The following is a 25,822-nucleotide window of genomic DNA, read 5'->3' on the forward strand; positions in this document are numbered from 1 at the left end:
GCAATGACTTCAACTGTCCAAGGAGCCCATTTGCATGGGCCAACCAACAGCTACACACAAACAGGGCAGAGACAGAATGGCCCGTTCAAAAGTTCGGATCAAATTTTCAATTGTACCAAATCTTGGCACGTTTTATTAGACGTCTTCGTTGAGAACGATTAGTGCTTGATCAGTGTGATCCTAGAATTAGGATACCATTGGTGTGCCTACAATTAACAGATGCAATTAATATCAAAACAGATGAAAAAAAAGACAATATTTTACATTTGTTTGGTTTTAATACAAAAATCCAGATATCTTACATTGCCATCTCAGATTTGATCTTTCACATTAGAACCCAAATTAGAAAGAGAAGGGCAAGAAATTAGGGTAGTGGGTTACCCCCCCCCCCAAAAAAAAAACAAAAAAAAAACCAGGGTGCTGAAATTTTTGCATTTTAATGTTAGACCCCAGAGAACAGGTTTGGATGACTAATTCTGACCTCCCGAAGAGTCATTTGGATTTCAATGGAAGACCCTTCTGCATGAGTAATAGTCTAGATGCAATATATATATATATATATATATATATATATATATATATATATATATCTATATATATCTATATATATATATATATATATATATATATATATGTGTGTGTGCGTGAATGTAAAATGAGACCACTTGACTCATGTAAAATCCCGACTGCTGCACGATGGACAGGAGGCGTCTATGATATTGCTTAGATCCGTCACTTTCTTCTTAGAGTGAACATGTCGAGTAGTAGTAGTAGCAGTGTATAGAACCAGACAAAACATAACCTCGCAGTTTTCATTCTATGCTACGAGCCGCTCCGTAGTAACAGACCATAAAACTAGAACGACGAGGGGAGCGAGAGCCTTCTTCCAGGTCCTGCGTCGCACGCCGGCCAGTCGAACGAATGCCCGCCCGCGCTCAGATGATCTAAACGAACAGATCTAAATTCACCCGCGCTCGAAGAACGTCCTCGGCATCTATTTGGAGCCCTCGTTAACTCTCTCTGCTCAGTTTGCCGCCGACCCGTTGGATCAGACTCACCGAGGACACGATGGCTCCCAAGTGACAGCCGCGTCTCGTTTTTTTCCCCCTCTTCTTTTTGAATTTTTTTTTTATATTAGCTTTGCTTGTAAAAGAAACAACCGAAGGGCTTGTAGAAGTGGCAGAGTCAAACTCCGGTGGTTGTCATCTCAGAGAAACCAGTCAGGTCAGTTTCACTTCAACATTTGCCAATGACCGCTGTTTTTCTTTCTCCCCAATTATTATTCAGTGTGGTCGGTTGCGCTATAAAAGAAAAAAAGTAAAATGGCCATTTTGTTATCTTCCTCCCCTTTATCACAAATAAACAAAACCGCACGCACGCTTCGAGACTCATTCATACCCATGACACACGCCCACGCAAACACACGCATACAGTCCTGATTTTCAGCATATGGGAAAGAGCCAAGCCATGCCGGGTCAGACCCAATTGAAGCTGAGCCAAAGAACGAAACATCTATTTCGCTTCCCGTGTGTCTGGCTCTATAAAATTACTGCCAGCCGTACCACAAGGCTCTGTGCAAGGCCCTATTCCTTTTCTCTTCCCCCTTTGTCTGGCCATGCTCACATCTCGTTGGCTAGCTCTTCTGTTTCTGTGGAAACGTCTCCATTAGCCATCTTGGTGTTCTCCTCATATCCGGGGGGCATGAAAGCTAATGTGTAGGGGTAAAGCTTGTGACACTCTGCGCGGTATGACTCGGCGCACTCCTTTGAGTCGCTCAGGTGGCCGCTCCGAAGATTCTCCAGGACCTCTGTGCAGACCTGGATAAACAAAACAAAAAACCAAGGCGCTGACGTCAAATTGCCGACAAGGCAAGGCTCCTAATATTTTCGTTTCTTTCAGACTACGCTGGCAAGGATTTCATCCTTCACGCAAGCAAAGACGAACCACCTAAAAGCATTTACAATAAGCAGAGAAAAATACTAATACATACATTGACAACATATAAACTTTGACAGACTTAAAAAAAGACATGAAGAAAACTAAAAATGAAAAATAGTTTTCAAAGGCGGATAAAAATACTAAAGATTGACTGAATAAATTCCTTAAACGACCTGAATGGGGGTGATTTTTAACCTGGATTTAAGAGCCATTAGTCTTGGCGCTGACCACTCTTGTCTGGAGTTGATTCTATAACTGCGCAGCTAAATGCGACTTCACCGTGTTTGCTGTGAAATTCGGGCTCCGCTAATGGACTTGAGTCTGTTCTTTCATATATTCGGGACTTCAAACATTCAATGATTTATCGAGCTGCAGAATTTAAAAGGCTATTCTCCAACTGTCTGGAAGCCGGTCTTCGAGCCAGCCTGGTTTGCTCTGATCTCTTTGTTCTACTCAGAACCTGAGCTGCAACAGTTTCATGCTCTTTTGTAGGATTCAAGTAAGAGGAACATTACAATCAAGTCGAATGGAGAGAAATGGAAATCGCATTTTGATGTGTTTTTCAGCTGATAAAAGGCTGTTTTGGTGATTGATTTGATATGATATCTTAATGTAAGTCAGAATCCATGAGATTTCGGATTCCATCTTTGGTGTTTAAAGACAGAGGAGCCCTAGTTTGATATTCAGGCGCAGGTCTGGGACAGAGTACAGTCTAAATGTGCGCCTGGGTCAGCGGTCAGCAACTTGTGGCTCCGGAGCCACATTAGGGTCGTTCATCCTTATGCTGCGGCTCTCCCTGGTTTGGATAAAATAAATAACTATGTGGACGGTGTATGGTTGCATTGAATAGCAGTCAATGCTGTTTGTGTGATATTGCCACATCTATAGGACGTGTTTAGTGCGGGTTTTGGTTCGGGAATGTCAAAACAGGAAAAAGAAATAAAGCATAGGCTTCCAGATTAAAAGCACAAACGTCAGATGTATAAGAAAACATGGTGGCTCCCAGTGTTGCCTTATCCATGAAAACTTTGAATGTTAAAGGTTGCCGACCCCCAGCCTAGGAGGAGTTCTCTCCCTTTTGCGCAAGAAGACTGGCGGGTCAGTGCATGACAAAATGCTTTATCCCCTTGTGGATGATGCCGTCTGCTTGCTTTGACTGCAGACCGCCTGCAATACCAACTTTGCAACCCCCCCAGAAAAGGTGGGTTGCACTAGTCACAGCATGCATTTGAAACATTTCATTTAGTTTAATTAAATGATTAATAGAGACTTTTTGTTGAAACTGATTGAGAGATTCACATAAATGTATACATTACAGTATGATTACCCGATCAGTTCAGAAGGATTGTTGTGTTTTTGACCACTTCGGCGGTCAGGGTGCTATTACAATATTTTTAAAATGATCCATCTATCTATCCCTTCTTATCATTCATTCAATTTATTTATTTTAAGAATAATTCAGAGGGATCGTGCCTCATTTACACCACCCCTCCAAAAACACCCAAAACAAAAAACAGCACAACACGCTACTAAAACATATCTGATAAAGATTAGAATGAATGGATTTGTTTAAAAAATTCAGGAAATTACTATCCCATGCAAGCTGTTGTCAAAAAACTGACCACCGCACCCCCCAACACATCCCCTGCCTTGCAATGGTGCTATCAAAATATTTTTAAAACGATCATTGTTATAATTCGGTTCCCATGCCACTGACACAGTTATGAATGAAATACAACGCCGTTCTCGTGCACACGTTGTGGAGCACAGAATATTTCCGCCTGGGCATACTTGTAATCCACCAAAACCGCATCAACAACACCCGCGGAAGTCAACACCACCAGCATAGCAAAAGAGACCAGCTTTGAGGGAGACTAATATCTAGTCCGCTTTTAGGAACCACATTAGCAGTTGCGTCGAGGAGCATAATGGATCTTTGGTATTGTTCAGGGGTCGGCGGACAAAATGTGGAGACGGCCCGCAGTTTAGCTGCTTTAGAATGTGGCGACATTGAGAAATACAGCTGCGTGTCATCTGTATAGTCACGACAAACGACATTTGTATTTTTTAAACATTTGACTTCTTCCAAACGTAACGTCACTCACATTCAAAACTTCCAATTGCATTATAAATGCACATTGGTAGTTTTGCATTTGAATGTGATTGAGGTGCACAATGCAAACTGCAACGTTAATACGCTCCGCAAACAAACATACCTGGATAGATCTGTTTTGGAGTGAGTCGTCGAGTGCAGTGGCCAGTTCAACTGCTTTTGACAGTGTTGACGAGTCCATGTACACCATCATCTTAGCAGCTGCAAGGAAACAATAATACTTTGTCAGGTGATATTGAGCATTCGTCAAATGCAGTGACATATTGGTTTTCTTTTCACAGTTGATATGTTTCAAAATCAACCCGATACTACTTTTTCTCTTCAGCCATTAGGAAAACACATGCAGGGACACATTTCTGAACATGATACACCTTATAACTTTTGAAATGTCAACTATATTTTAGATCAAGTCATAGATGAAAGAACAGATTGCAACAACGCCTGTGGCTATACCTACATACCACTTAGTTTCATGAAATGTAAGGAACCGTAGGCAGCAGTACTTAAATACGAATCGTATAGACCAATACATAATGTTATAAAATGAATTTGAGTAAGATTACAACAGTTTATGATGTAACAACTTTGCATTCGCATAAAGAGTAACACTTTATTTTGTTCTTTGATTCTATTTCATTAAAACAAAGCTGAATTGATCTTCTAAATATCTGACTGCTTGACAACTTTGCACGGCACACTGCTATAATCAGGATTTTGAACGAAGGACGCAACCGACTGCTTTTTGTTCAATGACAGCACGTCTACGTGCGGATTACAGTAACCATCAATCAAATTGCTCCCGTTGGGTTTAGAAAGTCAACTTTGATCAAATCGTAATCATGTTGCAAATGCAATTAATCATTTAGGCCAAATGGGGATATCATTGGCACAATACATGAAGTGAATCAAGATCCTTCTATTGTTTATATCACACCAGGCAAACTGTTTGCTGCAGTGTTAAAAAGTCAAGGTTTCACTTACCGCAAATACTGCCCATAACCGGTAATGATCGTGTTTCTTTTATGCTTAATCTAACAAAGGGGCCGTTTAAATGGAGTCGAATAAAAACTCCTTGAAGAGATGACTCAACAAGCTGCCTCTTTGAAAATAATTGGATGTTTTTAATCTTCTTGGCATGTACAGAGGACAAAGAGAAGGTCTTTGTCTTAACCCCTTAAGACCATGCATAATACTGGGGGACAAGATACGTTTGCGAGTCGAAACCAATAAGGAGGTGGAATTTTGATGAAGTCGCTATTTCTGGGAGATGACTGGACAGAGCTTTAGCAATCAAAATCATGTTATAATGCTCAGCACAGCCTTCACACCATTGTTTTGATCTCACAAGACGGTTCTCAAAACACCGCTTCATGAAAAAGGCATACATGTGTGATAATTTATCTTTCATCAAAAAGGCAAATTTATGCTCATACTAACCAAACAACCTTGCTTTGTGTATGATATATCACCATTAGCGTAGAGGATTTTTTTTTAATCTAGTGTGCCTCGCGGTGGAAATTCATGGAAGAAACGGAAAATTGACGCAACTCAGTTTTTTTTAACCTTCTTGGCATGCATGGAGGAGGTATTTGTCTTAAAAAATAGCTTTCCAGGGACTGTTTAAAATGTTTCTTTGTTTATTAGTGTCTGTACTAAATTTGGTGGTGCACATTTCCTAACGTACCAAATATTCATTATTTTGTTTATAAAGAAATTAGTGTTCAATGGGAAAAAATAGAGCTGCAATTGTAATACCGTGATATTTTTGTTCAAGAAAATTCTACTTTCTGAAACTGATATCGGCCCATGCCTAAGGAGCGTGACCCAAACAAAGACATACCAGCCAATCGATGTGGTATGGAGTTGGAGTGTTTGGAGAGGTAGGCCTGGTTGAAGCTCTTAGCATTGCTGTCGCCAAACAGCCGGGTGACTTCTTGTTTCAAGACTGTCCGAACCACGTCTGGCAGCTCTTTGCTCTCGGAGACTGAACGCAGGGAAAACGGCAGGGTGTAAGATGTGTGCGCAATTTGATAGGAAACCAGTAACACAAGTTTGGCAGAAAGGTTTGTCTCTCTCTCTCTTTTTTTCATCGCTTTTACCTCCTTTGAAGAAGCGTACTAGACACTGGTGTAGCCATGGGTGGTCTGGGTCGATGGCTAACGCCCTCTTCACTGATTGCAGCATCAAAAGATACTTTTCTGAAGGAGGTGATACACATAACCAATTATATTCTTAAGACTGCACGTAAGTGAAACATGTGTCAAGGGCAAACTAAATGATGGCAGAATCTAGAATAATTCCACAACAGTGCATTGTGTTGAAATCACAAACCTTTTCTGAAGTAGATTTCAAATGCCAGTAAGTGTGTGTCAATTTTATCTTTGACAAGGTGTTTGAGGGGCATCAGAAACTTGACTGCTTCTTCCAGTGGATTTTCTACCTGCATACATGAGGGCAACACAATGGTCAATATATCTGTCAAGATACCAAAAAAACATCTTAAGATGGAAAACAAAAACAAACCTTGACCAATTTGTCAGGAATGAGCTCCTCTTTAGGGCCCCCAATCTCTTCGTCGTCATCCTCTTTCTTCTTTTTCTGATTTTTCAGTTGCTTCTCCTTTTCTGCATTCTTCTTCTCCTCCTCCAGCTGGGCCTTCTTTTGGGCTCGCCGCTGTTTGTTCCTAAGCTTCTTCAGCTCTTTGTCCGAGAGGTTAGCTGGAGGAAATGAACAAGGTGCGTGGTAGGGGAGGGGGAAAAAAATCACAGTGAATTCCAACAATAAGCTGCAACTTCTAAGGTTTAGGATCTCTTTGGTTACAATAATACACTTTTCTTGTTATTATAATCTATACTGAGCTTTACAGTCTACTCCTCCTTTGATTGATATGAACCTGGAGAAAGATTCTGAACTTATTTTGGTTACTGCTATAACCTGTAACTGTTTTTTTGTGTATTATTTGGTGCCTGTTTTGACTCTGTATTGTTTTGCATGTGTCGTGCTACAGTGCCCCTTTCTCTCCTAAGTACAGGTATGGATTATTTTTTAAGTTGGTCTTCACAGCGGTGGTTGCTACCAACTAGCTTCACTAATCCTTGTGACTCCGTTTTTAGTGCAATAACGTCACACTTATACCATAATCAAGGAGTGACAATGTGCTGTCATTGTTTGATATGACAAGTCTCCGGCGTTAGCACTTGCCACGAACTAGGTGTGCATTCAAATAAAATTGAACTTTTTCAATGCAGACAGAGAAAAGATCCATCTATGCATTGACTTTTAATAAATGGAAATTTCTCAACAATGTAGGATTTCTATCAATCAAAAAAAACAGCCATATCAAGAAGAATGATGGGGTGAAATTACTTTGATGTTTTATTTCATTACAATCAATAAATACTTACAATACATAATCAAATAAAGTTTTCCTTTCTTGTGGTTGGTGTGCCAATGATTCAAAATAATCAATCGAGAAGCAGTTATGGTCCACTTAAATAAAAAAATGACACCTCAATAAATTGAATCACGAGACAGTCAAAGGTTCCCGCTCTGAGCATGTATGCATGTGAACGCGTGTGTTGTCCTGATTGAGTGAATAAGGTGTAGCTGAGCAAGTCCCTAAGCTGAGTTTGTTAACATGATAGATCAGCGGGATGATCCATTGACCTTTTTGAACAGCTCGCATAGGCTCATATTAATATTTTCTTTGTTGGACTTCCCACTCCCTGAAGAGAACAAAATCGCTCATTAATACACTTATGTCATTGGCCTTTCTGGGAGCGGGGAGACTGGGAGAGCACCTACGTACGCATTGATATGCCTAAGACTTCCCTAGAATGGGACATAACTGCCTATTTCATACAGTAAGGGGGCAGTTTTTGTTCTCTCATATTTGTACGCGTAATGAGCTTATGAAGTACTGCTTCTGTGGAACTCTCAGACTTCTTAAAACATTCATCCGGTTTACCGTATATACCGGTGTGCTCAAGTTACAGAATGATACTGTACGTATGCTTATTGCATGGTAATAGACATTTAAAAAAACAAAAAAACAAAAACCCAACAAGCTTTCTTTACCAGTGTCGGCCTGCAACTCCTTGCTGTCATCAGTCAGGGGATTGTCATGAAGGCTCAGGTATATCTGAATGGCAGTGACGGCAGCCTTGTAGTAAAAGGGGTGCATCCGAAGCACGTCCTCAAGTTTCAGCAGATCCACGTACGAGCGCAGCGTCATCTTTCTCATGCAGTAAGTGTGGAAATCAAACTGGTCGTCCGTGATCTCCACAAAATGCTTAATGGGCACAGGGGAATCAAAAGTGAAATTAAGAAAAATTGCAGATTAGACGCAACTGTAAGGCAAACACTGTTTGTTAAGACCTACCCTTTCAATTTCATGGCACTTCTTGAGAGCCTCTCCATACTTGCCCATGGCCTTGTAGGCAAGTGCGCACTCTGTCTGGAACCACATACATTGCATCTCATTCAGGTTCTCCACTGCTGATGCTCCCTCCTGGACAAATAGCAAGCACGGGCATGAATGACACCACGTGACCATGTCCAAGTCACACCAAACAAGCAAGACACACTGCGCTGACAATTGTGAAACTTTACAGGATATCAATGTTGACATTGTACAGTATATTTTGACACTTCCAAACATAAAACAAATTCTCTAAAAACACAGAATCGCGTGATTAAAAATGAAGGTATCGCGTGTTTGGTTTATATCACTATACACATAGGTTTATTGAAAGTTACAATAATTATTTAATCGCAGTGAAAGCCTCAAAAGGCTGCAAAACAAAATATTAAGTTAAGGGTACCACCACTTTAGTCAAGGCCTATTTTGTGAGTTTGTTTGTTTTTTTAAACAACAATTCTCTTAAAGCACAATTCAATTGCTATGTTTGCTATTCAGTTGTTTTTTTTTTTCCTTCAATAAAAAATGATTGATTACTTTTGACAGATTGATATTTTTTTCTGTGACCAGTATAGCTTTTGTTATTACTAAGCGGGGTACCAACAATTTTGTCTGCGGCTTTCAGCATGTACTTGTGAATGCCTTCTCACCCGTGTGAATTTGGAGCACATCTCCTCCGCCTCTTTGATCATGCCAGCCTTCAGCATGTACTTGGCACACTTTGAGTTGATGAATCTGTCAGCAGTGTCCAAAGCCTGCGCCTCATCCATCCACTGGGCTGCTTCTCGGATGTTACCAGCATGCTACCAGGGAATAAACATGCAACACCGCAATGATATGCAATGCTAAACTTACAAATGCTGGAAGCAAAAATGTGCTGTAGCAAAGGTTACCTTGTAAATCTTGGCTTTGATTAGGAAGAGCTCAATGAGGGTTGGAGTACTCTCAATGGCTGTGTTGATATACTCCAGAGCAAGTGTCTGTTGGCCAACCATGTCGTAGTGCTGAGCCAGGAAGTACTGCACCCAAAGCAATGTAGTTGGTGGCTCCTCTTTACCATCATCTAAGAAAGGCCAAGAAGACTGTTACTTTATAGATAACATCAACAACAAATGCCAATTCGACTTTATTCTTGGATGAAACGTGCGCTTCAAAAATAGCCCCTCTTGTATACATATGGTTTGCAGGCTGTTGGGCCTCAACCTGAATCCCCTGCTAAAACGATGACGCAATTAAATTAATTCATTAAAAAACGCAGTACTTTTTTTTAAGCAGTAAAAATATTTGCAGCTCATATTTTGTCTAAAATTTAAAAAAAAAAATAAAAAATTGAGAATTTTTGCCACGTGCTGTTAACCGAAAATAGCATCACATGTTCTCAGGGCTAATGTAACAACCAATCAGGACTCACTTGTTTTATGGGCTTGGTCAATTGAGAAGCTGAACCATGATTGGTTGTTGCCAGAGCCCTGAGTGTAAAGGTGGAAGGGGCCCAGGCAACAGAGAAAATTCAGAACCAACGTGGAACCAGCAACATTTCTATTCAACAGCTAATTTTACAACCCGTTTTGGATTTTTAATTGGTTGTACAATAAAAAAAAACAATAAAGAACTTAAAGACAAACACAAATGACATTTTGTGCTATAGAAACGCACCCATCACAAATACGTGTCATGCTAGCAAGAAAGCACCCATGACTATTCTACAGTTGGCTTGTTTACAGTGCATTTTGCATGCATGTTCATGTTTGTGAGTGGCATGACTACCAGACTCAAGGGGAAAGAAAAGTAGTGAGGATACTTTCAAATCTTGCAAGCCGTTTTAAAGCAACACTCATGAATATCTGAAACTTCGAAAAATATTTTCGTAACTTCTGATGAAACATTGATTTACAATTATTTGAATGATACTTGTCATGGTGTGAGCTGTCTGGAATGCTTTTTACTGGCAATAAAGAACTTTGAGATGGGTGGCAGGAAAAGTGCTACACAAAAAAAAAAAACTACAAACCTGATGGACTGAAAAATAGCACACGTCCATTCCTCCTTTCCCTACTGGGTAGCAAAGAAAGCAGTCGATTTGAACGTTAATGCGCGATTACTGCTATTATGGTAAAAACTTCAAAAACAACCAGATAAATGGCAAGTTTTGCTGAGGAGACCCCAAAAAAAAAAGGGGGGGGGGGGGGGGGCTACCGGAACGGTCACTGGCTCGGCTTTCCTTCATGGGGTGATTAAAGACAAGGAGGGCTTTCCAACCTATGCTACCTTGGTTGTGTTCCTGGTGGACTAGGGAGTAGCTGTCAATGCTCTAATCAAAATGATAGCACTAATGTTGATTTGTTCATCTCAAATTTGAGTGTAGGCAACAGATGGTCATTGCTTAATAGTTTGCAGTTCTACACTGACACAACCAGCCTCCAGCCAGGTACCTTTTGTATGATATTCACTGGTACTGGATATACACTGGTTCTTAACCTTGTTGAAAGTACTGAAAGCCACCAGTTTCATTAGGGTTTCACCGGACCCACTTCTTTTTTTTATGAAAAATCAAATGATTTATTTTTCTTTCAAAATGAAGACACACAGTATGTATGTTTACCAGTACCTGAACTGGGTATGCAAACCAGCAGATAGGAGGCTGATTCCCATCACTTTCAATGATGTGAATCCCTGCTGTATTTATTCGCCCACCACTTTATTTTATTGCTCTATATAGTTTGAATGAAAAATATTAAAAGGAATCACACGACGCACTACCACATCAAACACACATTGCCAACTGAGTGCAGTAAATTCCCGGCAGGACTGACCGGCAAAACAACATAACGTGATTATCTGCACTTGACGAGACAGGTGTGTCTTGACCTCTGGAGCAAATGCGAACCCCTGGGAACAACTCACCGAACCCTTAGGGTTTGATCGAACCGTGGTTAAAAACCACTCGTTTAGGCACAATTGTATATTGGACACTCGAAACACTATTCATCTGTCACGCCACCACTGGAAGCAGAAATGTAATTCAGTCTGAATGCAGGCAACCAAGAGCTCAGGCTTTCACAAGGAACGATTTGGTCCTCACAGCAAATGTGAGTCTTGCACTACGCAAAACGCTACCGCTCTTGTCGCCGCCATAATTAACAAAATCTGAAAGTGTTGCTGTAATAGTGCAAACTATATGAGAGTGCTTGAGGTTTATCACGCGGAAAGATGCACAAATGGTAAATGGTCTTTCACTTATATAGCGCTTTTCTACCTTGGGTACTCAAAGCGCTTTAAACTAACTAGTCATTTACCTACTGATGACACAGCATCAGGAGCAATTGGGGGTTCAGTGTCTTGCTCAAGGACACTTCGACACGGTCTTACTGGTCGGGGGATCGAATCCACAGCCTCTCAGCTGGGAGACAACCACTCTACCACCGAGCCATGCCGCCCCACGATTATTTGGTATGCATCTTATGTGTGTGCCCTTACCATTTTGGCTGAACAGTCTTGAGCTTTTTAATGAAGTCTCAAAGCCCACGACCAATTTTTCTATAATAGACACCTGCAATTAAAAATAAGGAAGACTTGTAAGGGGATATACTAAATAAAACAGATGAACTATTAGCTTTGGTACCTTTAGTGTAAGATGTACACTACCAGTCAAAAAAGGTTAGCACACGCCTTCTCAACGCAAGTCAAAAAGCTCTAATTTGGTAGACTGGCACAGGCGTGGTTGGTGTAAATCCCATCTTCAACTTCGTGCATACGTAAGTCTAGTTTTCCCGGTTTGGGAATTTGGTAGTCCACATTCAGCACACAGAGAGAATGGTTGCGCAGCGCAATTGACATTTTGGTGATAAAGGGAGGACTGCATGATGAGCAAAATGTGGCGTATCCAAAACTTCATGAGAGTTCAGGTCCATCCTGTCGTGTTTGGGATTTAGCAGACACTGATTCGCCTCAAAATGCTTTCCGGCTCAAGTGCCCATGGCGCATCTTGCAATTTCATGACCAAAAGTAGACAAAACTTTAGACTAGCTAAAAGCTGGTCTATTTTGTGGTGCGGAAGGTTTAACGCAAATTTGGTAGAATTGACAGGAGGGGCACAAAGATTCAACTCCAGGGACATGTGTGGTGTACTTTATAATAATGAACAATTGGCATGTGCCATTACCTCTGAATAATAATCAATTGCTAGTCATCTGAAAAATATTTTTTTAAGAACCCCTCTCTTTTTGGGTGAAATTGGGTGTCCTCCCATTCTCTGCCATATCTGGACTTTCTGTGAAAGTCACGTGCAACAAATTTAGAAATATAGCGAGGGGCCGCTCTGACTGCAAGATATTTGACCGGTAGTGTACTGTATATTTTATGCAGTGACGAGGGGAAGACATTTTCTATTTAAATATCTGTTATCACTGAATCATCAAAGTCACCTTTTCTTTGTCGTTGTAAAGAGATTTGAGGGTGGTGAAGACAGGCGGACATCCTTTACTGAAATTCATCCTCAGGTATCTGTCAAGACACTCTCTGAACTTCTCACCTATGTGATAAAGATGGTGTGTGTGATGACAATTGTTAAAGGGGGGAACATAACATGTATAATGCATTCAAATCTTCTTGATTCTTCTTATCCATCTACTCATGTTATAAGTGGAGTTATGATTAGTCTGCTTGGAGAAGAGTGATTATTGGCCACACCGGTAAGAAAGTTGAGAGGGAGTCGACGAGGAACGAGGCCTTTTGGAAACTTCTCCCAGGCATCCTCATAGATCTTAAATCTCTCCTCCACACTGCCTAAAAAAAGAAGCAAAAAAGAAATTCAAATCGAACACAATGACTATGCAGTTTTAAATAGTTTCGAATTGAAAAATATTCATTTTTGGTTGGTGATTGCATCAGGAAAAATAAGGTCTTACTTGGTTTTAATGCATTCTCCAGACCGTGATAATATGACCAATTCTCCGGGTTCCTCTCCTGCATGCGATGGTAAACATCTGTAGCCTCATCCAGACGCTCCAACTTTAATAGTAACTCTCCTAAGAAAAAAAAAAAAACACATACAAATGAGCCCGGAACTGAAATGATTGCAACTGAAGCATTTGTGAAATAAAATAGTACGACAAACCACACCCACCACAGCCACTAATTACGCGGCCCGTACCAAGCGGTATAAACATTTAGTCCCATGTACTACAGCAAAAATGTTGAAATTCCAATGATGGAAATTCAGACGGGCAGGGGGATTGTCTAATGTGGAGTCAGTGCTTTGTTGAGAGACTTGACTCACCCCTTGTCTCTTCCACTGCTAGCTTGTCACAAATCTGCTTTTCATAGTTTGACAGATGTTCCAAAGCCTCCTTGTAAAGACCCGCTTCTCTCAGCACCTGGTTCTGGTAAAGTAGCAGCTCACTATACTCGTAGTCCACTTTGTCAGGAGAAGTCTACGCATAACAAACATAATTTGACAAAAGAAGAGAAAAGACACTGCTAAATAAGGTGTGCAGGTCATGCTGAGTGGGTGAGGGTAGTATTAAAAAAAGAACTAGCATTGAACTTAACATTTGCATTTCAGAAGCTTTTTATTCCTGATTTGTGAAACTTAAAAAGATTCTGAGCAGTAAATTGGAGTGATTTTGGTTTATGAAACTCAATCAACAAATTAATAAAGACCAGCCAGAATGCTAAATCAAACAAACACATAGGTTCCAAAATCAGTTGAGTCAAAAATAACGCAATTATAGGTCAAAATCGGATTGACCTAATATTTGGGTCAATTAGACTCAACATTCTGGCTTGATTTACGCAAAAAAAAAAAAAAAAAAATCCAATTTTTGATGTCTCGTTTCAAACCAGTTTTATACAAAACAACCCAATTGGTTGGGACATTTTGACCCAAATATTGGGTCGGTCATTTTATAAGCATTAGTGTGTTGTTTTTGAAGTAGAAATCCCAGTTGAATGAAATGTACGCACTGCAACACAGACAAAACGATGAAATGTGAATAATCGAAAGACACAGCAAATAACTAATTTGAGGATTAAATGAGCTATGCAATACCTATATTAACGGATCAGATCAGGCCTATGAAGTGCGTCAAAGCTTACCAGTATTGCAAATCGCCGCCCTCTTAGCTTCCTTTTCCATTAAAAAGGAGCAGGCAAAAAAAACTGCAGTGCTTCAACTGCCAAATGTATGTGTAAATATAATGTGAGAGATACTGGGTGGCCCAAGATAACATTGCCTAGTACTACTTTTACACAAAATCGACTTGTTTTAACAAAATTCAAATTAGATTCTACCATTTCAGAGCCCATTCCTCTGTACACAACATACAAAGGAGAGGCCTTGTTGTTACTCAGCACAAAAGAGTTACATACAGTAGTACATAAGTGCAAGTACTGCTCAAAAAATTGGAATATCAAGTGGTGAGAGGTTTGCATGTCCCAGTGATTCTAGGAGCTAAGTTGTCTGGGGCTTTATGCCCCTTATGCGTCTGCTATTGTTCAACTCTAGACTCGAATTTGTCATTTGATTGAAACTATTGAGTTTTTTGTTGTTGTTTTTTTTTTTAAATCTGTTGTGCCACTAGTAGATTTTTTTTCCCCAAATGGCATACCAGCACTGGCTGAACGGGACAATTATTAGCAGCAATGTCGCCATGGCAGACATTTGAGGGGTTTACGTAATCCGGGAAGAATACTTAAATTACTTTTAACATAAATTAGGTTTGTCTTCATAAATTACGACCGCTACATTCTAAGCACTCAGAGCTTCAGAGGAAGGTGTGTAAGTGACAGAAGAGAAAAATGAGATGATCCCTGCAACAGTACCGTAGTAAGCTTAAAAAAAGAACACAATGCTCGTAGCACTGCACCAAATTTGCTCTTTGCTGAAATGTTATCAAGTAACTAAACCGCTTTATAGTTTATGCATCCATTGCACTCGAAGGATGTGGTCTTAAAGAAAACTGCGCAAGGTGTAGTGCAATTGCTCAGTAGTCACCTGACGTTTTTATCAAACATCGTAGTATCCCTCAATTTTTGGGTGGTTTAAGCGCTCAATTTTCTCCGATCAATCCCTTTTCTGCTGTTGCTAATAAAACAGTCAAGTTATTTGAAACTAATTTGCTAATCAATGGCAAGATGATAGAGAGAAGTGACAGACCAGGCGCACGTAGTTTATATCCCTCATTGTGCCATCACGGATGCAGAGTAAATGCTTAAAGAAAACAAGTGGCACACTGTGCTGGGTACTGCCGACATTTGAAAATGTATGTCCAACCTGTTGTGTTTTCCTGAACTCCTCAATGATCTTTGCTGCCATCTCATAGTCTTCCAGGAGATGATAGGCAATGGCATAGCCGATCCAGGAAGCTCGCTGAGCAGGGCGGAGCTGCAACAGCTGGTACCGAGTCTCCTACATGAAAAATGAGGTGCGCACATTTAATTTTCACAGCAGAATTGAAGAAACTTAGGTAACTTAACTGTATATTGTAGGAATTGCTACTGAAGCTCTGTGTTACTTACCCTATAGCCTTCGAGATCTCTCATCTGAATCTGCAGCAAGGACAGATCTCGAAGGATCTGGAGGTTGTCTTTGTCCCATTTTAGTGCGTTTCGGTAACATTTAATGGCCTCGTCATATTTTTTATCGGAGCGCTGTAATAAACCGTATACGTGCCAGCCTGAGGGGCACACAGTTAAGGAACATAGAAAACAAAAATGTATATCGTAACAGTTTCCCCAGGGTCAGGGACCTTAACTCAATTGGTGCCAAACAGTAAATATTTTAATCCAAGCGTTTAGTGTCAAGAACATGTTTTCAGATTTTTTTCCCCAAGTTTTTTTCACTAGAAGCGTTGAAGGAGTGTCTGATGCTGCTCTGTCGTTAACTCCAAACTTGAGAAGAGTGGTAATCAAACAAAACCACGAGGGGGTGGCAGTGATGGCTGATTTTGAATTACAGATATCCTGACTGTACTGTATACAACAGGTTTATGAAGATACATTGTACAGTTCCTGAAACTTAAACAATTTGAAAAATAAATTTGAACAGTTAATGTATATGCATAGAATTTGCAGTTATATATATATATATATATATACACATTCCATACATACATATATATATATATATATATATATATATATATATATATATATATATATATATATATATACATATATATAATGTACATTCCGCAAATGACTTATATATATATATATATATATATATATATATATATATATATATATATATATATATATATATATATAACTGCAAATTCTATGCATATACATTAACTGTTCAAATGAGATATACATATACACACACACACACATACATACATACACCATGATGATATACCTTTAATCAAATGCTAATTTAAAATATGTATTTAAGGATACAGACGTGACTCTTAAGGTCATTGCGCAGGCCTCTTCTGACGAGGTCATAAGCATCTTCCTTCTTCCCCAGACAGTTCAGGGTCAAGCCCTTCATAGCCAGGGTTTCTGGAAAGAACAACCGGATGCTGAGCAATTAGCTTCCACCCATTATGAAGGACCATTTATGTGTATGCATCCTTATACCCAAACAAGCACTTTGGCTACTGACCTCCATGTTCTGCAAACTTGGGGTTGGAAAGGATTTGTTTGCAGAACTTGAGTCCATTTCTGTACTGCTTGTGCTCGTAACATCGCTGTAAAAGAGGTGAGAAAAACAAGACATTGAGATCACATAAACACGTAAAACTCTGGAAGGGGAAGATGGCCACTGCTTTTTTACAAGGTACTACAATATTGTCGAGAGAATGAAGACTAGAGTAAATCCCAGTCAACTTCACTCCAGCTTGACGGACTCTCTCTCAGTCTCTCACACACAGAACAGAAAAGTGCATGGGGGCGGGGGCTAGACAGCATCAATATAATAAATGAAAAGCTCATCATTTGCACTGATCACTCTAAACATCAGTATGCCCCGCTTTGATGATAACGCACCCACGGAATCCTATTATTGTTTATTATTACCGGTAATTATGTTTAGCGATATGACTGTTGAGTAATGACCCAGGTAGGATACACACATTTACCGGGCAATAACTAGGGCCCCACACACCAAGCTGACAGGTTTTGCTATTTTGTCCTTCATATATATCTTGTAAACATATTTACAACATGGCCTCTTGGATGAAGGAAAATGAAGAGGGCTTCATCAGCATGTTCTTCTCTGCTTCATAAATGCTTTGTGTATGCGTTGTGTATGGTAGTACGACTGTTAATACTGTAATTAAAAAAGCATGACCTTGTGGTTACAGTGATACAAATGTCTTTATTTAAACTTTTGTTTACACTTGTATCAAGAAGCAGGTTCTCTCACAAACTTATGAGCAAAATTGATTCTAAATTGGCCATTTGTATTAAATATTTAAAATATAAAAGATATTTTGAAAAGGTATTTTGTGCTCTTGGACACAGCACACTGTAGTCAGAAAAAAGAGCATTTTATTCAAAGTAAAATGCATAGAGAATATGTTCTCGTAAATTATTGATTGAGTTCCAGCTAGATGGCAAAACTGAAAACATAAATGCAGCGCTCTTCCATCAGCAACACAGTCCCACTTTTCCAAAGTCTCTGAGATGTTAAAATTGAAAAAAAATAAAATAAATAAAAATAATTCGAAAAAGCGAAACTCAAGAAAGATAAATCAAATGTTATTTTGTGTTTGAAGGAAAGAAGGAACAAAGGTGCAAGTATTATGTACCGAATAAAAGTGTGTTAAAGAGAGCAAAAAAAAAAAAAAAGCCACTTAGCATTTGCAAAATAAAGTGTGGGTAAACCTCATTCACACTGGCTTACTTCCCAAAGCAAGTGAGAAGTCAACAAAAGCTCCAAAGAGGGGGAAGAGTCTTCCAGGCTGAAGAATAGTAACTACTGCCGCTCCATGGGACGAAGTACTACTATAAACATATGATTACACATTTGGATTACAAGCCAAATCAAGCACTTTATCATCCTACCAACAGGGGGAAATGTGTCCCACATGTTTGCATGACAAAAGCCTCAGCTTTTCTCACCTTATTATATTATTTACCAGTGTATAACAGCATTGGGTTTCTCACCTGCTTCCTAATATATACAGTGCTAGCTGTCAATTGAGATCCACTTTTAAAAATCCGATTGGCAGAAAATGTGATTACATTTGTTCTGAAATTACCGAAAATTACATTTTGATTGCTAATTGATTAAAATGTGCTTAAGAGTAAATAATGTGCTTGGTTCTATGAAGGCTACATTTTTTTAATTGATTTGGACTCAGCAAAAAGTTAGCTGTCTTGCACTGTGTGCCAAGTTTTTGCCATGTTTTGCGGGGTGAATTTGTGGTAATTGTATTTCACTATATTTATGTATTTAAGTTCATTATTATTATTATTATTATTATTATTCATACGTATCAAGCTTTGAAGCCTTATTTATATACTGCCCAAACATTATGAATAATCGTGATTATTATCTTGGCCATAATCATGCAGTCCTAGGATAAAGTCAGAAAAATCTTTGTAGGGGGCATAAATATTTGGACAGAGACACAATTTTCAGCTTTCCAGCTATGTATAACCCTACAATGGATTTAAAATGAAACAATACTGCACAAAATAGCAGCCAGAGGGTGACAATTTACAGTAACGTGTGACATCATCAGGCATAGAGGCCATCAAAGGACCCCTGATACAATCTTGTCGTCTGATCACTCAGAATGGAGCACTTTAAGCCATGTATTCTCTGTATATTACGGAGCCACCACAATTTGTCTCAAGGTGGCTCGATACGATACAAAGAAACACCCGATGTCATCGGAAGACCTACAGGCCACCAAAAGACCCTTATTTCTTGTAGCCTGATCACTGACACTGGAGTACTTAAAAGCCATATATTAACTGTATATACAGACACTACAATTTGTCTCAAGGTGGCTCGATGGGACCTGTTCTCCTCTGTTCTTGTCTTCATCTGACATACCTATCATTTTCTTGTTTTCTTTTCACTTTCTTGTTTTCCTATGAATCACGCCACTCTTAAATAACTCCAGAAATACAAAAAAAACCCAACAACAACAAAAAAACCCCAATAAGAATCGACAATCACTGATTAGGAGTTGCGATAAGTAGATGAGTTTAGTGATTGTGAGTACTGTGTGTGTGTGTGTGTGGGGGGGGGGGGGGGGTATCAGGTTGTAGCTTCACGCATTACAATATGAATCATCAGACAGACAAGTATGTTGCTGTAGACCATAACGATGGTAAGAGGAAACCTCATGAACGGCATGAATTAAAAAAAAAAAAATCATATAACTAGTGCTCTTGGTTTGAAGATGTAGTGGAAATTCAATACATTTCCACTGCACTAGCCTTAATCTTTAAACCAATAACACCATCTAGTGGAGTAAGAAAAAAAAATCACAAATGGTTAATGATGTTTCATTTTCCCATGAATAGTAGACTATACAATGTTATTAGATAATGCCACTGTGAACACACGAGCCTCTGTGCACACAGTATGGCATGCGAGAAGAACACTGCTGAAAGCAGCTCCAAAAATCTACTACAGAAGTCATAATTTGACACCTTTGTCCAAAAAGCTTTTGCTTACCCTAAGAGTCAGAGTGTGGTCACAGATACACTTAACTAGGACGCTACTGATTCTTCGGATACACTCATAGATCAATTGGGCAGTTTTTCAGATTGGTTTCCCTTTATGTTACACTAGTAACATTGTACTGTACAATGTAAACAGATAATTGCAAGCTTAAAAATTAACACGTAGAAAATGTATCAAAACTTTGATTACAACAATATGCATGATATGTCAATCAATAGATGGGTCTGTCGAGCAAAAACTCATTCATTTTGATTTTTATAAGCAATGCTCACTTGGAGAAATTGACCAGAACCTCACTTTTATATCTTAAGCCATGGGGCACAGGAATACATGTGAAAATAAATAAGACGATCATTTCAAGAAACACTGCCAACTCAACATACAAATGACAATGATTTGCACTTTTATAACTTCAATAATTCAATGCATTGCGCCACACAATTCATTCTGGGATCCAAGTGAATACTACTAAGTAACAGAGTTGTGAGTAAGCGCCACAACAGTTTTACTATTCGTTTTAATGAGGGGAAAAGCCACAAAAATATACCTATTACAATTTAAAACAAAATTACAAAATGACCATGTGCTTAAAACAATTCAGTGCTTAGGTTTTGAGAAATAACTTCATCCCAGCCAAATAACTGCGGTTGCCCTTACTTTAAATAGAATATAAGGTGACTGGGGTCGATACTCGATGAGAGTGAACTTAGAGAAAGAGCAGGCTCTTTTTGTGGCAGCGGCATGCAGTGTGGCGACTGTGTGGCAGCTGCCACCGAGAGCCACGGGTAGCCACACTTGATGCCACCAGTAGCCACTCTTTCCGAGGCATTTCCATGTTCGTCTGTGGCTGCTGCCACCGGTAGCCACACTTGATGCCACCAGTAGCCACTCTTTCCGAGGCATTTCCATGTTCGTCTGTGGCTGCTGCCACCGGTAGCCACACTTGATGCCACCAGTAGCCACTCTTTCCGAGGCATTTCCATGTTCGTCTGTGGCTGCTGCAACCGGTAGCCACACTTGTTGCCTCTCTTTCTGAGGCATTTCCTTGTTCCCTCTGTGGCTTGGCTTCACCTCCACGTTATTCTTTTTCGTGTTTGACTTGCAATGTATTGTTGTTGGTTTGTATAGTTGATTTTATTTCACCCATTATTGTGTGGATTCCTCTTTCGTCGTCGCTGCCGTTGCATTTTCCTCGGTCTTTTTTTTTTATAAATATGTTTCTCTTATTTTCATTTCATGTATGTTTTTTAGATGTACTGGTATTGTATCTTATTTAGTGTGGACTGTGTTTTCATTTATTCACATTTGTATTATGTTCTATCACGCAATGACCGGAAGAGGCGTCTCCAGAGTTACCACCAAACGAGTAGTCACGGTCGATGCAAATGAGTAGTCACGGTCGATGCAAATGAGTAGTCACGGTCGATGCAAATGAGTAGTCACGGTCGATGCAAATGAGTAGTCACGATCAATGCAAATGAGAAGCCACGAGCTATCCAATGAGCTGCAAGCAATGGCCGACATTTCACCGGCTATCCAATGCGCGGCAGGTAATGGCTGACTGGGCGTCGCTATGTTGTAATACGGGGACTCCCGTCGCCCAGCTGTCCAGTGAGCTGCAAGCAATGGCGGACGGGGCGTCTCCCGACGTGTCCTGAGCATGCAAATTAGTAGGCTGTTACCAGTATGTTGCTCAGTTTTTAAGTTTTTGGTTGTGTCCCCCTAGCGTATTGTGTTCTTTTATATTAATAATAATAATTAATTGCGAATGCGTGTTGCTAAACGTCTTAGTTTCAATTAATATGACATTTTGCTATGTCGGCCATTGCTTGCAGCTCATTGGATAGCTCGTGGCGTCTCATTTGCATCGATCGTGACTACTCATTTGCATCGACCGTGACTACTCATTTGCATCGATCGTGACTACTCGTTTGCATCCATCGCGACTCCTTTTTTTTTATTATTATTATTAATATAAAAGAATGCAATACAATGCAAAAATTAACAAAAAAAACAACAACGCTAGGGGGACACAACCAAAAACTTAAAAACGGAGCAACATACTGGTAACAGCCTACTAATTTGCATGCTCAGGACACGTCGGGAGACGCCTCGTCCGCCATTGCTTGCAGCTCACTGGACAGCTGGGCGACGGGGAGTCCCCGTATTACAGTATAGCGACGCCCAGTCAGCCATTACCTGCCGCGCATTGGATAGCCGGTGAAATGTCGGCCATTGCTTGCAGCTCATTGGATAGCTCGTGGCTTCTCATTTGCATCGATCGTGACTACTCATTTGCATCGACCGTGACTACTCATTTGCATCGACCGTGACTACTCATTTGCATCGACCGTGACTACTCGTTTGCATCGCTCGTAGTAACTCTGGAGACGCCTCTTCCGGTCATTGCGTGATAGAACATAATACAAATGTGAATAAATGAAAACACAGTCCACACTAAATAAGATACAATACCAGTACATCTAAAAAACATACATGAAATGAAAATAAGAGAAACATATTTATAAAAAAAAAAGACCGAGGAAAATGCAACGGCAGCGACGACGAAAGAGGAATCCACACAATAATGGGTGAAATAAAATCAACTATACAAACCAACAACAATACATTGCAAGTCAAACACGAAAAAGAATAACGTGGAGGTGAAGCCAAGCCACAGAGGGAACAAGGAAATGCCTCAGAAAGAGAGGCAACAAGTGTGGCTACCGGTTGCAGCAGCCACAGACGAACATGGAAATGCCTCGGAAAGAGTGGCTACTGGTGGCATCAAGTGTGGCTACCGGTGGCAGCAGCCACAGACGAACATGGAAATGCCTCGGAAAGAGTGGCTACTGGTGGCATCAAGTGTGGCTACCGGTGGCAGCAGCCACAGACGAACATGGAAATGCCTCGGAAAGAGTGGCTACTGGTGGCATCAAGTGTGGCTACCCGTGGCTCTCGGTGGCAGCTGCCACACAGTCGCCACACTGCATGCCGCTGCCACAAAAAGAGCCTGCTCTTACTGTGAACTTAAGTGTGAGATGACGTCAAACTGGAACGTGCGGACAGTTCAAGCCCAAACAGCATGCTTCCACTCTCTAGACATGTTGTTCGCCAACGTTCGACACACTTATCAGTCAGCGAGTGTTGTGTGTACGCATGCCGCAAAGATCGACAACTCTTTTTAACGCCCAAACGACAGAGCGACGCTGTGTACATTCCGCAAATGACTTAGGAACAACAAAACATGGGCAGGGGGGCGAGAGCACGGGTGGTAGCTTGCTAGCTGCCAAAGTACAGCAGGCAGGCCCGAAGGTGCTACAGAATTGCTGACACAATCATGCAGGAGATAACTTACTCGCAACTTTCCCCTCGGCTCACACTTGAACCGAAAACTCGACTACGCCAAACTCACGATACTACCTTTAAGCCACAAAGGGAAAGCATAGCATTGCCCAAAGATTGAGAGCGATAAACGACCAAATTGTTGCGATAAGGTACATAGCTAGTATGCTAGCCCGAACATGGGAGCGAACGTCACGTTTCTTTAGCGGTTAATATGTTTCAAGTTAAGTTACACCACCACGAAGCAAACCATGAAAACATCTTCTATGCCACTACAGCACATCAAACGAAGAAGTCGCAAAATACTACCGTTAATTTCCTTGCATTTGTTGTACCACGAGACAAACTCGTAGCTTTCATTAGCTCGTAAGCCACTATTGGGACCGTGCGTTTATTCCTAACCGGTGATGTTTGACACACACTACGTTGCTTGGAGCTCGTTCTTGCATGTAGATAGTTTTGCCGAAATGATTTCTAGTTGGGGGCCAGGATCACAACAAAGCAGCGGCCAACCATTTTGGTTACGTTCAAGTGACAGCGATGTTCAGGGCCGGTTTAGCTAACCCATTCAACGATTCCATTTTGCTAGCTCATGTTGCTAACAGCCCGAGTGCCAACGACCGGGTGGATGTGTAAATTCGCCAGCATCCCCGCTCATTGTAATGCCACTTCTGAGAGGTCAACTCACCAAAATCCTCTTAAAGAGAGCGTTCTCTTTTGGTGGTAAAGTAACTGTCGGCATTGTAGCGAGCAGATGAGATCAGTTCCCCTCGACCTCAGCACATGTAACGTTAGCTAATGCTAGCGCAAACAGGCAAGACGAGTAGAGCCGAGTGACGGACGGGCCCGGCTGCTTGCCCGAGGCGCCCCAGTTCGATTACTCGGCTTTCTGCCTCGTCCCCTGACTCACTGACGGAACCCTAACGCCTTCAAAATGGCGGCGACGCTGCCTGGTGCATTGAAGACGGGCGTGGACGTTGTATTTTGGACCACCAATTTGGCGGGCAGGTGGCGGTGCTGAATTGACAGCTAAAATGGACGTGGACATGTTTTGTTCTTCACGCCTTTCCAAAAATGGATTTGTGATAGCATCACATTACGCGATGGAAAATTTGCCGTGTTTTATTTTTTTTACGTATTTACATTCGATTTAATATTATTGTATTTCAAATAAATTCATGTTATATTTTCAGCATTTTAACTCATAGATTGATAAATAACACGTTCACAGAAACAGTTAAGTTTGTAGTTGTCTTACTTTTATCCTTGTTTTCCCCCAGAGCTATATAAACGAGCGAGACGGAGACAAGCGAGAATAAAAGAAAACTCCAATGCAATAATGTAGCACGTTCATTTTAACGGAACAGACCTAAACTGAAATTGCACAGTTCCACCCTGCGTCCTCCAGATGGCGTCATCTCGACAAAAAAAAAAAGCTGAAACCACCGAGCCGCACACAATGTCAGCAAGTCGTTAGTGCATTGCCGTTTGACTTGTATGAGGGGATGTAAGTATATGTAGATTATGGAAATACATTTAAAAACGGCGATTGGGTTAAAACGGGGATCTTATCTGACACTCAGAAACATGATTATCAAGTAATGAAACGGAACGATAAAGGCATCCAGTTGTAATAAGACAAGTATAAACAGATGATTCTAGGAGAGGAAGATTAAAAAGAGAGTGTTGTTTTATTCACGGTCGTAGACAGCTTGGGCCTTGCTCTGCAGTTATCTGGTGGCCTCTTACTCCTACACCACAACAATGGCTCCTGCTACCACATTCATCACCTTGACACCACGCACGCCCGCCCTCACACACGCGTGCACGCGCGCGGCGCACTCCCCTCCCCCAGCCTACAGGCGTGTGCGGTTTCACTCTGGTCCACCCACAGTACATTTCCTCACCCTATTAGCCTGTGAAAGGGAGAGAGAGAGAATGATCTTTCTCTCTTTGCTACACATCATTTATCGTGCTGTATGGAAGTCATAACAGTAACTCTGGAGTGGGGGCTGAGCTGATAGCCTGTGTTAGAAACGTTTGCCTACAGGAAAATATGAGCTATTAGTTTGGACCCACAACCGCCTCCACGTCTGCGCTGCTGATGGTCCACTAAACTGCCAGCTGCAGATCCTTCACCCCCCAGCACTTGACTGAAATTCTTTGCTGAAATGACTGTCTCTTATCATATCTTATGTGCTCAAACTACCCAACAAAAACGCATAGACCAGCGTGGTTTTGTTGTGTTGTTGTCCTCGTGTCACCAACATGAGCAAAAACAAGCCTAACCCGTAATGACAGTGGAACTGTCACTTAGCATCCTTAATCAGTGATTCAGTATGGTTAGTTAACCCCT

General features: G+C 40.7%; 1 protein-coding gene across 1 annotated transcript; it reads right to left on the reverse strand.

Annotated features, from left to right (window-relative positions):
• Window positions 1-124: 124 nt before the first annotated feature.
• On the reverse strand, window positions 125-24,212 carry naa15b (N-alpha-acetyltransferase 15, NatA auxiliary subunit b). The gene is made up of 20 exons (XM_088419073.1): window positions 24,155-24,212; window positions 17,080-17,164; window positions 16,872-16,976; window positions 15,990-16,147; window positions 15,745-15,879; window positions 13,750-13,903; window positions 13,379-13,498; window positions 13,161-13,256; window positions 12,896-13,002; window positions 11,949-12,021; window positions 9,365-9,534; window positions 9,122-9,274; window positions 8,433-8,561; window positions 8,129-8,342; window positions 6,575-6,768; window positions 6,383-6,491; window positions 6,151-6,249; window positions 5,892-6,035; window positions 4,155-4,252; window positions 125-1,817 (listed from the first exon to the last, which is right to left on the reverse strand). The coding sequence occupies exons 1-20, from the start codon at window positions 24,206-24,208 to the stop codon at window positions 1,620-1,622; spliced, it is 2,595 nt and encodes an 864-aa protein (XP_088275199.1). The 5' UTR covers window positions 24,209-24,212; the 3' UTR covers window positions 125-1,619.
• Window positions 24,213-25,822: the final 1,610 nt, after the last annotated feature.

The sequence above is a fragment of the Hippichthys cyanospilos genome, chromosome 7, assembly GCF_059441005.1.
Source record: "Hippichthys cyanospilos isolate Australia breed blue-spotted pipefish chromosome 7, RoL_Hcya_1.0, whole genome shotgun sequence".
NCBI classification, from domain to species: Eukaryota; Metazoa; Chordata; class Actinopteri; order Syngnathiformes; family Syngnathidae; genus Hippichthys; species Hippichthys cyanospilos.